Source organism: Carcharodon carcharias, chromosome 11 (assembly GCF_017639515.1).
Source record: "Carcharodon carcharias isolate sCarCar2 chromosome 11, sCarCar2.pri, whole genome shotgun sequence".
NCBI classification, from domain to species: Eukaryota; Metazoa; Chordata; class Chondrichthyes; order Lamniformes; family Lamnidae; genus Carcharodon; species Carcharodon carcharias.
In genome coordinates, this window is record NC_054477.1 from 148,567,605 (window position 1) to 148,581,769 (window position 14,165).

At 42.7% G+C, this 14,165-nt stretch overlaps 1 protein-coding gene across 2 annotated transcripts in view; it reads right to left on the reverse strand.

The window, feature by feature from the left end:
- The window catches only part of slain1a (SLAIN motif family, member 1a), a 104,859-nt gene that overhangs the window by 15,107 nt on the left and 75,587 nt on the right, over nt 1–14,165 (reverse strand). For both annotated transcript variants that reach the window (XM_041199785.1, XM_041199786.1), the window contains exons 4-5: nt 10,145–10,477; nt 3,077–3,208 (exon numbers count right to left, since the gene is read on the reverse strand). In XM_041199785.1, coding sequence (XP_041055719.1) covers nt 3,077–3,208; nt 10,145–10,477 — 465 coding nt within the window. The remainder of the gene's footprint in view (nt 1–3,076; nt 3,209–10,144; nt 10,478–14,165) is intronic.

Below are 14,165 nucleotides of genomic sequence, written 5' to 3' on the forward strand. Positions count from 1 at the left end.
CCTTAAAAATGTAAGTCCATCACACACAGAAATGGCTCCTGTGGAGAACAAACACTGACATAGGCCTCCTTGGCTGAATGAGTTACAGTACAGAAACAATCTAACTCCTATATGAATATGAGACTATCAGACACAACAATTACAATGAGCACATATGCAAATAAATTCAAGAACTCCCCTGTCCCACCCTCGGACAGGGAAACAGATTATCTTGGTCCTAATGCAACCCCAGCTGACTTCAGCCAAATTAGCACCAAATCCAACTGAGAACCCTTCTAGGTTCAGTTACTTACCAGTTATGCCAGCTAACCTATTGAGGGTACATTAAATATTTATCACTAAAGTTCACAGAACAAGACCTTCAGGAAGACAGTCTAACAAGATTAAAGAGGTTTAACTGTTTAGTGATTATTTTAATGAAAATATATTAATCAAAAGCTTTTCATTTGTAAGTGAAAAAATATAAGTTCAGAAATTTTTAAATGATAATATTAATAGAATCACAAAGTGATAGAATGACCTCCTCCTGTGCTGTAACCACTTAGCCAGTCGTGAACGTGCTGGCTCTTGCAAGAGCAACTCGCCTCGTCCCACTGACCCTTTTTCCCTGCAGGTTTTTTCCTTTCCAATATCCTTCCAACAGCCAAGATTGAATGTATCACTATCACACTCTCAGACAGGGCATTTGAGATCCTGACCACTCACTGTACAAAATGCTTCTCCTCATGCCACCATTGCTTCTTTTGCCAATCATCTTAAATTGGTGCCCTCTCCCTAGCTACACTGTCCAGGCCCCTCATAATTTTGAACAGCTCTGTTAAATAACCTCTCAACCTTCTATTTACCAGTGAAACAGTCCCAGTTTCTTTGGAGGTTAGCCTCCACGTAACTAAAGTTCCTCAGCGATATGGAACCACTCTCATGAATCTTTGCTGCACCCTCTCTGATGCTTTCACATCCTTCCCAAAGTGTGGTGTCCAGAACTGGACACAAAATATTCCACTTGAAGCCCAGTCAGAGTTTTATGTTGGTTTATCATAACTTCCTTGTTTTTGTGCTCTACACAGGTTAGAGATATCATCACTGGAAACTGAAAATCGATGGCAGTAGGGAAAAATCAGTTCTGGAATGGGAGAATATGTTTCAAATCAAACTGATAAGATTCCTTGTATTTGGTGGAAAATCTTAAAAACGTTTGAAGAATATGAATCACCAGGAGCATGTAAGAATGTTTTAAGCAGAATAATGGAATTTAAGAAATGATGATAACCCCTTAAGTAAGCGATAATTATCAACCGCTAAAATTTCCTTTTTAATAGCAGTATTCTTAGAATCACAGAACAGTTACAGCGCAAGAGGCCATTCGGCCCACTATGCCATTCTCCTGCCTTCTCCCCGTAGGCCTGTACATTGGATCTTTTCAAATAATCATCTAATTCCCTCTTAAATGCCTCTAATGAACCTGCCTCCACCACACTCTCAGGCAGTGCATTCCAGACCCTCTGTCCTAGAACTGATCTTACACTCTTCGATATGACTTTAAGCCTACAGGATCTATTAGCTCAGATTTCATGCTTTCTCACTATCTTCAAAGACAAAGTTCCCTTTAAAAGATTTTAAATGCTGTATATGGAAGATCTGGTCACTTTTCTGATACATTTTCTGCATTGTGTGGCTAACTGCAACACCGGTTATGGCAATAAGTACAAAGTTCTCCTGACTGAGCACGTTATTATCTTTGTCTTGGGTATAACGGATAGGTGAAGAAAACTGGGAAACAAACTTTCAAATCCACGAACACAAGCTCTGCCAACCACAAGGTCGTCAAGAGATTCACACCCACAATTCATCCGATTTTTGGCTATTCCATGAACAAGAGAAAACGCCTCTCCCGATCTTTCTATTCCTGTGTGCCTCTTAGAAAATATTAGTGAGCCATCCCTGAGAGAGGCCTGCCAGCAGCTCAATTACTCATCCTTTCAGTCCAGGAATGGCACTTGGCTGAACAAGGTAAAAATCTAAAAACCAGAGATGGAAAGAAACCTGAAAGATAAAGGGAAGTCTAATTTATTCAGAGTAATTGGGACAACATTATGGGCAGGATTTTGCCCTTGGCCGGGGCGGGTACTCGGCAGGGCCGAGCAGGCAAGGGCAGTTGGGAGCTGACCGCCACCCGTGATCGGTTCCGCACTGCGATTTCACGCGGGCAGGCAAATTAAGGCCTGCCCTGCACGGATCTCAAGTCACAGCGCTGAGCGCTGCCTGTGCAGCCGGGCAGGGGGGAGGAGGGAGAGCTGGGCCTAGCGCGCTGTTCATGCATGCACGAGAGAGGCACAGAGCCGCCTCAGGGAGATTGAAGCGCTGTATAAAAGAAATGAAGAGAACAAAAATTTAATAAAACATGTCCCCTCATGGGTTCCTGCATGTCAAGCATAATATTCTGCCCTATATATCAAGAAATCAAATAAGGAATTTAATCAGTGGAGAGCTGGACTAACCTCACATTAGAACATAAAAAACAGGAGCAGGAGTGGACCACACGGCCCACCGAGTCTGCTCTGCCATTCAATATGATCATGGCTGATCTTAGGCTTCAATTCCATTTTCCCACGAGCTTTCCATTTCCCTTAAAGCCCTGAAAGAGCAAAATCTGTCCGTCTCGGCCTTAAATGTATTCAATGACGGAGCATCCACAACCCTCAGGGGTAGAGAATTCCAAAGATTCAGAACCCTTTGAGTGAAGAAATTTCTCCTCATCTTGGTCTTAAAACGATTGGCCCCTCGTTCTGAGGAGCTGCTCCCGTGTTTTAGATTCCCCAACCAACGGAAGCAATCTCTCTAGCATTCGCCCTATCAAGCCCCTTCAGAATTTTGGAGGTTTCACTGAGATCAACTCTCATTCTTCTAAACGTCAGAGAACATAAGCCCAATTTACTTAGCCTCTCAGCATTGGACAATCCCTTCATCGCAGGGCCCAATTTAGTGAACCTTCGCTGCACCACCTCCATTGCAAGCATATCCTTTCTTAAATGCGGAGACGTGATAAAGATTTCTCATGGGCACAGTTTACACTCACATGCTGGTGACTGGAGTCGTGAAATTCCATTCTGTAGGTTTGAATCAAAACTTCTGCTATTCTTAAAGGAGTCCGGTGAACTAGTAGCACTGAATGAACGAGCCAGGTTTGGCATACTGCGTCTGAGTTTTTCTGAAAGTTAAAAAAAAAAATCAAATTAAGCTACAAACTTAAAATTTATGTAACCACATACTTTTACACCTAGAGCAATTGCATTCAGAGTGCAGAAAAGGATCAGTTCTACTTAATATTCTAAAAATAGAAATGAACAAAATGCAAATATTGGAAATCTAATAACTGCTCTGGAGCACAGCTCTAGAGATTCTCTCAGATTCTGAGAAGGAATTAACAGGTCAGCATTTTCATGAGTGACCCTTCATCGGAATGGTTCTAGTAGAAGGTAGACTTCCCACACACAAGCCCACCTTTTCTCTCATCTGCTGCTACAGGAACTGATGTGCATTTTCATTATTTTCTGTTTTAATTCCAGTGGAAAAAATAGTTTAGATTCATCACAATTTTTTTTTAAGTTTCTTCAGTATCCCCTGTCTATCAAGGAAGCAGGTTTCCCTGATATGTTGGCTATCCACCTGTCTTATCTGATACTATGGTCATGGTGCAGCTCGAAGCATCCTCTATCAGACACAACAACAAGTATGGCGGCACACCCATCACGTTCACCAGTGCATACTTTTATAAACAAGGTCAGAAACGTGCAGCCAGTGTCTCAGGTCAGTCGCAAAGGAGTCCTCCTATCACTTCTTTTAAACAAGAGGAAGCTTGTGATATCTTCCAATTAAAAATGGAAGTTATGTTCAGAACAGCTGTGCGAATTTTTATGTAATATATGTAGCGGGACATCCACCAGTAGGCAGCGGTGATGGGGTAAGAGTCAGGATGGGGTGGAGTCGGGGGGATGTCAAGGGGTCAGGGGCTAGGCAGGTGGCAGGGTCTACTCAGGTCAAGTCAGGGAGTCGGGGGTGGGGGGGGTTGTGGGATGCGGGGTTTGAGGCGGGAGTCGGGGCTAAGTCAGGGGATGGTCGGGACTAGTCAGGTCAACTCGGGGTGTCAGGTGGTCAGGGGTGGTAGAAGTGGGAGTCGGGGGTCAATGGGGGAAGTTGGGAGGTGGGGAGGTGTCAGTATGAGTGATTGGGGGTTCAGTTGTATAGTTACCCAGGAGTTCGAATAGGATTTTTCTGTTTAACATTTCTTTGGTAGCTATTCAGTTAAGTAAGTCGGAACTGTCAAAAAGAAGTCCTTTGGGAGCAAGGGAATTGCCCACCAGAAGTTCAGATTTCCCAGGCAATTCCCATGGAGTCAGCATGTTGGGACTTCTGAGAGGTCCCGTAGCACATCTTCTGGGGTAAATCTGGTCCCCGATGATCCAGAGACTGGACGATCTGGGCCAATATAATATAATCAACAGATGCAGTTTACATAAAAAGCCTCATCCTATTCTTCTGATGACAGTGGTATATTTCAAAGAAAGTAAAGCAATAAAAGTCTCATTAATGCGATACAAGAGGTTTCTGCCAAGGCTACTCATTACATAAAAAGGTTATAATGTACCACTTATAAGGAAATTCAGCATTCACTGATGGTGTAATGAATTATAAAAGTCTTGCCAGGAAGCAAAGTATATCAATTCTTAAAATGTTAAGATAATCATAAAAATTCACTATATTGAAGCTATGTTTTAACTATTACTGCGCTAAATATTTCTACAAGTAAAAATGTTGAATAGAGTGTTTCAATGTTTTTCTTTGTCAAGAGCAGAATTCATGAAAGGAGAGATAAATGTGTAATAGCAGCTCTGTTTAGTTTTAGAATAAGCTTGTATTGTTAAATTTAAAACTCCAGCACCCTTACTTAATTTTCTGTGGCCCTGCCCAGGCAGAAAGCAGCTCATTTTACAGAAAATATCAAATTACCATTAGTTTTAAAGAGATTTCAATTTTTCTAGTGGAAATTGAAATTGGAAGCAAGGTTAACATAATGGCTCAGATGACAACTATTTATCTGGTTGGTAAAAAGCATACTCGGAAAAGAGATGTGAAAATATCAAACAGGCTGCAGAAGTGGTTACACTAGTTCCTCTGGTTTTAACTTTGCATTTGTGTTAATCTAAGATGCAGACTGGAATTAAATTCATTACTGTCAGCTCAATCACATCCACATAAAATTGTGGATGCATAATTTAGTACAAAATCTTAACTCCTTATTTAACCTGGAGAAAGAATTGATGTTTACAACTTTTCTTCATTCACCTTGCATTGAAATATTAATATATCTTGGGAGCTAATTTATATTATTATGAATGTAGTTGCAAATAGCATTTAAGTTATGTAAAATATGTCAATGATATTTGACCCACAGCGAATATCAGGTTGCTATTATTGCAATTCTACTGGGATATTTGTCAAGGGTATTGAAAGCACAGTTCAGATCTATGAAGGAGGGTAGTATTGAATATAGATCAAGTTTCAGTTACATAGACAGTTTGGCAAAATTCAAAGGCAAACCATGGCCATTAATTTGTTCTTTGGAGACTGAATGCAGCAGCAAGGTAGGAGGTACAAAATATATGGCCAACAAATTTCTGAGCGTCATGGAATCGGAAAAATTAAACGCTGAAATCATTTTCTCAAGTATTATCAATCATTAGTTGGGAGCAAAATTTCCCAATAATCAAGGAAATATGACCTTCTTCTCTTGAATTAATACATGCACAGACAGTACACATTTCAAAGTTGCCTCTTTCTACAATTTCATGACTAGGTTACTGGTTACGCAGAAAAACGTGTACTCTTCCAATTTTCATTCAGCAGATTTTCTGGCCCAGTTCCAATCAAATGATTCACTTCTTTAACAGAAGATGTTAGTTCACTTCTTTCCAGAAATTTATAGTAAGGAAATAATAAACTTTTCTTTAGTCTTTTAATGCTGTACATTTCCGCTTGAAACCATCTCAAGGAACAGGTCTAGGAACATAAGCTTCATTATTTGGAGACACTAGAAAGCCAATCTTTTTAAACGCTGCCAAAGTATAAATTGCAGGCCAGGTCCTTACTACACAGGTAGGCAGAGAATCAGTTCCAGGATATGGCGAGCACCACTTTCTTCCCAAAACAGTGAGAACCTTACAATGTTCTCATCTAGAATATTGCCGTCAACTTCTGGTGAGACAGAAGCAAGGTGATTTCATTAGACATATTATCTTAATGCTTTTCATTATAACTCCTAAATTTCCCAGCTTCCAGCAGTAACTTATTTATATCTTCAGCTATGGCCCAGTTGGTAGCACTCTCACATCTGAGTCAGAAGGTTGTGGGTTCAAATACTCGATAGCTGTACCAGAGACTTGGGACACAAAATCTGGGCTGACATTCCAATGCAGTACTAGGGGGGAGTGCTATACTTTCAGGTAAGGCATTAAACTGAGGCCCTATCTTCCCTCTCAGGGGGGTGTCAAAGACCCCACAGCAATAGTTTGAATAAAGTGCTCCCCAGTGTCCCGGCTATTATTTATCCCTCAACCAACATCACGAAAACAGACTATTCAGTCACAAACATATTTTTTTACAATCCCTGATGAGATCGATAACAAAAGAAAATTGAATATCCAGTGACCAACTTGAAGGAATTGCACGACAAGATTTCAAGCTTTAAGACTTTTACTGTAACAAGCAAACTAAAAGCAACATTGACTAACCATTACTTAGTAGGCAGCCAATACTCAACTACGGAAAAGATATCCATTATTAGTTTTACCACACTCGAAAACCCCACATGGCACTTATACTTCACACTCTGCAGAACTGCAGTCTTTACAGAAAAAAGTCCAAAGTCACTCCTAACTTCCAACAAATTCACTTCTCTCCATTTCACTGAGCTGTAATGTCCAGTGTCCACCAAAAACTGTTTCCCTACATCAATTCCAGAACTGACTTAAAGCAACAAGGCTCACTCTGGTGTTGATTCCTTCTCCTGGCCTCACCAGGGAGAATCTTCTAGTGAACATGAATTTCTGCAGGCTCTATCTCTTCACTCAAAGGATAAGCATTCATAAGCATTCTACCTGGTAGCTAGCAGAGAATAGCTTTCTGCCTGCTGCTTGCAACAACTGCTGTTTCCCTGTCTCCCTCTCTCTCTCTCTCTCCCTCTCTGTCCAGGCCTTTTAAAAAATTCAGACGGCCTGAGAATCTGCACAAACCAAGAACAGCTTTCTCAGAGTCTGTAAGTGCTCTGTCCTTTGTTTTCAGGTGTTAAATCCAACACATAGGGAAGAATTTTTGGGCCCAGGCGGCCTTTGTATTTTTCATGAAACCTCATCCACAGGCGGGATGAGGTTTCACAAAGGGTTTATTAATTAAATTTAAAAATTTCAAAAATTTGATAAACATGTCCCAGCTCGTGTGATACTGTCACATGAGGGACATGTCTAAATAATTTTTTTCTTCAATAAAAACTTTCATTCCGAACTTAATCTCCCTGAGGCAGCTCCGTGCCTCAAGGAGATTTCTGGACTCTTCCGCATGCATGCGCAAAAAAACCGTAGGTGCAGACTCAGGGATCCCCCCCCCATTGTCCGCACAGTGAGCACTCAGCGCTTCCGGGCACGCATCACGCTGGGCAGGCCTTAATTGGCCCACCCATGTAAAATGGCGGTGTGGACCCGATTGGGGGTGCCAATCGGGTTTGCGCCCGCCCCCGCACAACCCACCCAACGGGGGTGAAACTTCTACCCATAGATTTCAATAGCACTTGAATTGGGCCCCCCCTGTCTCCAGGGTACCCAGCTCACATTGGCTTATCGCAGAACTAATAGCAAGACACATGTCCCTTTTCATTATATAGTTTTACCTTGAATTAAAGAGACAATTCAAAACAGAATCACCTTATAAAACTTCACATTCGTAACACATTGCTGTTTGTAAGGCTTTGCTGTGCAAAAATTACAACAGTGACTATCAACCAAAAGTACTTAATTGTTCTGTAAAGCTCCTTGGGGTGTCCCAAGGTTGTAAAAGGTGCTATAAATGCATCTTTATTCACATCCAAGCCTCCAACTTCCCCTTAGATCTGCTCTGTAAATCTTCTAACTTATCTCTTGGTGTCCTGGCCAATCCTTATTCTTCAACCAACATGCCAAATAACGTACGTTATCACAATGCAGTTCGTGGGTGCTTTCTGTATGCCAACTGGATGATGTGATTCCTAAATTCCAACAGTGAATACACTTAAAAAGTGCTTAGCTATAAAGTGCCATGGGATGCCCTGGGGTTGCGAAAAGTGTTAAATGAATTTGCAAGCCTTTCTTTCATTATTTCTCCCATGATTGATTAAAAAAGAAACACAGGAATCTCAGCTTCTTTGCAAATGAACATTTTACAGAAGCATTTTTTGGTTCAAATCATCAATTGCTGACCAGCTACTCCCTAGCTCACAATAGCATCACCCTTCTTTACCAATCCCTCTGTAGCATTGCCCCACCATATTGTTACTGGCAGTTCAACCTCTGCTCTGCTCTCTTGAAATCTTGCTGTAACCTCCTCCTCTTTGTAATTTCGCTCATCTTTGAAGGCCTCCTCAAAACCTCCTTGTATTTAGTTACCTATTTCAACCGTTTCATGTTTGTGAACACCGTGGGGCATTCAATACATTAAAAGTAGTAATACCAATGCAAGTTGCTGTATACTTGGATACAATCAATGCTCAGCTTGGATACTAGAGGATACACTTTCTGAATCTGTGTTCCCCGCACGGAGCCTGGCTAAGAGCCAATATTGGGATTCATGGTATATGCAGTCCACAACTTAGAAAACTGCAGACTGCAAGTGATTGATTTCATAATCTGCCCCCCTAACAATCCTGACCTTTGCTGGAAGAATGCAGTTGAAAAAATTATCCTTTGATGGTTATTTAGATCAATTTTGTAAACTATCAAACTTCAAGGGACAGGCCGACATATCAAGAACTCCAGCGTGGAAGTCAGTGTATCCACACAGTTTTCTGGTTAGCCTGGATTCTCAGTGTGTACTCTCAGGGCATGACACCGTAAGCCTGTGTTGGGATGAAATCTATTTCAATGTTTATGCCAGAGATAGCTGTTCCACCTGAACAACGATTCTTACTAGATAAGAATATCATAATTCATAACTACAATTAGAATGAAGCTAACTTTCGACTAGCTCTGGTGGTTTCTTCATTGAAGTGGCCAACAATTAAACAATAACTGAAGGTGTGCATTTATAGGGTTGAGAGAGAGCATCCACTACGCATTGTTGAGATTAAAAGATACATTGGGCAGAATTTCCTGCCTGTTGGGCAGACGGACCCGACCCAATCTCCGGCGGGCGGGGAGCCAATCCCCACCGGAGAAGCGGGCCCCACCACCATTTCGCATGTGCGAAATACCAATTTTTTTATTTAACTAATAAACCCTTCATGAAACCTCATCCCGCCCGTAGATGAGGCTTCATGAAAAATACAAAGGCCGCCTGGGCTCTTTGCCTCCCGGACAACCTTAAGGTTGGACAGGCAGCATTCTTAACTACGTTAATTATTTTCTTAATGGCCTTAATAGGCCTTTGACTCAGCTGCATGCCCGCCGAGCTGAAAATCTAAATGATGCACGGTGATGTCAGGATGCCTGCCCGACGTCACTGTGCGTTATTTTACACATCGACAAGCGGGCCCAAAAATTCTTTCCTATGTGTTAGATTTAACACCTGAAAACAAAGGACAGAGCACTTGGCTTTGCCCTGGATAGACTTACAGACTCTGAGGAAGCTGTTCTTGGTTTGTGCAGACTTACACATTCCCAGGCCGTCTGATTTTTTTAAAAGCCCTGGACAGAGAGAGAGAGAGATAGATGGAGACAGGGAAACAGCAGTTGTTGCAAGCAGGAGGCAGAAAGGGGGGAGGTTTTACTCAGCATCTGATCTATGCGATACCTGATTTGGGTTGTCTGGATGGTGGCACTGAATGGCAAAGGCATTTCTAAATTCCAACTCAAACATCTTCACCTGAACTGAAAATACGAGTTCAGGATAAAAAGCAATTTACCTGCACTTGTTCGGTACTGATGTTGATCAGGTGTGTGACCCTGTGAGTAATAGGATGGGTAAGCACTGGATTGCAAGTAGGAGGAAGGGGTGGGGCCTCTTCTGCATTCTCTCATGCTGGCAAAAGTCTGTGAATGTGGCATACTCCGCAACGGTGGGGAGCATCTCGTGAGTCGAGGTTGTGGAGGAAGTTGGTCAAATTCCTCTTCATCTTCTAGACTGCAGCAGTCGTACTCCTGGTCACTGCTTGTCCCTCGCTTTGCCGAATATAATGATGTACTGGAGCTGCGTTGAGAGATTGTTGTTGAAGTGGAAGCATAATCTTGTCGCAGGCCTAGAAATCAGGGGAAAAAATGTACAAAAAGAATAATGAAGTAGTTTGCTGCTGTTGGCAAAAACTCCAGATTCATAACTGAACATAAAATAAATGTATCCATTCCAAAGACTAAATCCTGACATACCGCACATAGTACTAAAATAGAACATGCAAAACAATTACCACAGATCGAGGCATATAAATTGACCCAGCATAAAAATCAACCCCATTTTTTACACTGCCAAAATGCATGTCTAGGCCAGTACTTGGCACATAACTCGAATTCAACGTTTTTCAGCTAATAAATGCATCCTTGGGGCTACATATTCTCATTAGGAGTCAGCCTCACTTTTTCAGCATAGAGATACGTGTTTAAGGTTATACACACCTTATAAGCCATCAGGCAGGTGTTGCCAAGAAGGTGTGTGCAAGTTTAAGACAAGCCCAAACATTTCAAAATAGCAACCACCTACACCAGCCCTGGGGGTTCACATTTTATACTTGGCGTACAATTCAACCCCATTTTTGAAAGGATTTTTTGAAGTTTTAACGGTCAACTTAAAAGTCACGATCTATAGTATTAAAATATGAGCAGACTGCTCACTGAATGTTGCATAAAAATGCATGTTATTGAATAAATAACATATCTAGAGTGTCAGCCATGGCTCAGCTGGTGGCATTCTCACCTCCGGGTCGGACTGTTTTGAGTTCAAATGTTATTTCAGAGGCCCGAGCATATCTAGGCTGACACTCCCAGGGATGTACTGAGAGACTGCTGCACAGTTGGAGGTGCCATCTGCTGGATGAGACATTAAGCCATGGCCTTGTCCATCCTTTCAGATCCCAAGTCATTATTTCAAAGCAGAGCAAGGGAGTTCTCCCTAATGTGCTGGCCTATGGTTATCCCTCAATCAACATCAGTAAAAAATACTGCTGTTCAAGATCTTGTCGTGCGCAAAACCAGTTGCAGTATTTCCTATATGCGAGAGTGGCTACACTTTTAAAGTGCTTCATTGTCTGTGAAGTGCTTGGGGGCATTGAGGTCATTAAAGGCACTTAACATGAGGTAATGTATAACTTTAAAAATGCTTAGTTATAAAATATTAAATTTTAAGAATCTTAAGATTTTAAGACTGAATTTTCTGCCTGATTAAATCGATGCCCTGAGTACTGACACGTGACTGGGCTTCTTTTGAGAAAGGCAGAGAATCAGACTGTATTTATGAAAGGAACACTCACAGACAGCAAGTGAGTGATTTGTTAATCTACATTATTCCAGTGAACAACCTGGGAAAACCCATCAAGGTTAAAATCTTGTTTATGGTCAATTTTCTCTCTAGCCAATAGCTGATCTTACAGCAAAAGGTCTATTCTGACAATTCCCATAGGGATACTTTGAACAGAAATAAGCATCATCGGAGGCAGAAATCTGATAGGTCATGGTATTGGGTCTACCAAGCACTTACGAAACAAAGTTGGAGAAAACTGCAAATAGCTATTAGGAGACCTCGGTTTGGGGGGAATGCAACATGAGAAGTAGCATTGGTTCCATAGGCATTCATCCACTGGAATTGTAGCACACTGTGCTTTATTAAGGTCATCTGAAGAAAAAAAAGCAAGCAGGATCTACTCCTGATCATTCAAAACAAGGGGCAGGGCTTTTTACATGGCGGGTGGGCTGGGCCGGAGTGGCCACGGTGCCAATCGCTGCCCCCGATCGGCTCCGCACCATCATTTTACGCAGGTGGGCCAATTAAGGCCCGCCCAACGTAATACCCGAGCCGTAGCGGGGGAAGGAGGGAGATTCGGGGCCAGCGTTCTTTCACGCATGCACATGAAGGAGCGCTTCAATCTCCCTGAGGCTCGGAGCTGCCTCAGGGAGATTGAATCGATATTATAATTATTAAATAAAAGGTTTAAACATTTATTTAAACGTGTCCCCTCTTTTATATTTATGAAAACGTTTATTATTTATTTAATAAAAGCTTTAGGAAACCTCATCCTGTGAATGTCGCTTGGGCTTTTCGCCTGCCCGCTAACCTTAAGGTTGGGTGGGCAGTGTTAACAATTACACTAACTGCTTTGTTAATGGCCTTAATAGGCTGTTTACATCTCAGCGGACGTGCGGCCAACTCCAGCGCGCGCCCACCGAACAAAATATCAGGGGACTGCGTAATGACATCATCGCACGCCATTTTATGCGTGGCGTGTCAGACCCGCCCCCACCCGCCGACTAAAAAATCCTGCCCAAGGTTTACGTCATAAAACTGTTGTAGCCGATAATCTGAAGTAAGCAATGTACACAACACAGCCAAGTGGGAGTTCAGTGCTAAAATATATAAAATCATCAAGTTATCTGACTGGAGACTTTGAATTAAGGGGAGGCTTTATTTCAAAACTCTTAATTAAATTAAAATTAATAAATACTATTCTAATTGATTCCACAGTGTGAGATTGAGCTGTAATCACCACCGTGGGGCAATTGTTTTTTGTTTTTGGTTCAAAACGTAAAAAAGACTTTTACAAAAAAAAAGACCAGAGTAGAGGACTGCAGAGACAATGGCCTGAACTTCATGCTCCCCTGCCGATGGGTTTGTAGGCTGAGGAGGGGTTTGGGGGCGGGGGGAGAGATGGTGAGCACAAAATTCTTTGGATGGGCTTCCCGCTGGGTTCCTGCCTGCCCCGACCTCCCTGCAATTTTATGCTCGAGCAGGCAAGGCCTCGAGTGGCCCGCCCGCCCGTGACCTAATTGAAGCCCTTAAAAGGCCAATTATTGGCCACTTAAGAGCCATTTCCCGCCCAGCCTCCATTTTTAAGCTGATGGGAGGAGTTCGAAGGTTAAGGGAAGTCCGAAAATAATCGGATTCAGGCTTCAGGAGTAGGGGGGGGAGGCCTCCATCAGCAGCTCTCTTTTAACTTTGGGTGCCCCCTCCCTTAAGGTCTGGAAACCAAAGGACCTTCCCCCCCATCCTCGGCATTTTCCCTGACACCCCAATCCCCACTGTCCACCACCCACCACCCACCACTCCCCCCACCCCCCACCACCCCCCCCACCCCCCCAACACCGCCCCCCCCACCCCCTTCCCTCCCCGCCCTGAGACCCCCAAAACTTACCTCTTCCTGGAATCCTGGGATTTAGGCTCCGGGACTGCATGCAGTCCCAGTCCTGTCCACTGCAGCTCTTGGCGCTGCAGGAACTAGACAGCTGGTGGCCAATCAGATTTTCTGGCAGCTCTAAGGCCTCTCCTGCCCCCAGCCAATTAACGCTCACTGGAGGGTGAAATCTTTGCGGGGCAGGCAGTGTCGGCAGGGACGTGTTTCCCATTGATTCTTCAGATGGCGGGAAGGCTAACACCGCCATCATAAAATTCCCGGCCTATATGAAGAAATGATCGTTTCACTCCTGCTGAGTGGAATTTGAATTATGCCCAGCAAAGTAAGCAATTCGTAGTCCAAATTCAGAGCTGCACCTGATAAGAGGAGGTTTAAGATTACGATTTGTAGGGAATATTAAATATTCTCTAGTGTGCTCCACAGTGAGTTTTAATGAAAAGTAATTCAGGAGAAATCCATTATTGATGCTCATCCATGACTAGATCTGTGAAATGAGGTCAAGCTCCAACCTAAGGGAGTTACTTGAACAACTGTACCTGAAAAAGTTGCTAACGTTCTTTGACAATACGTGTTACTATGGGCCATGTTTCAC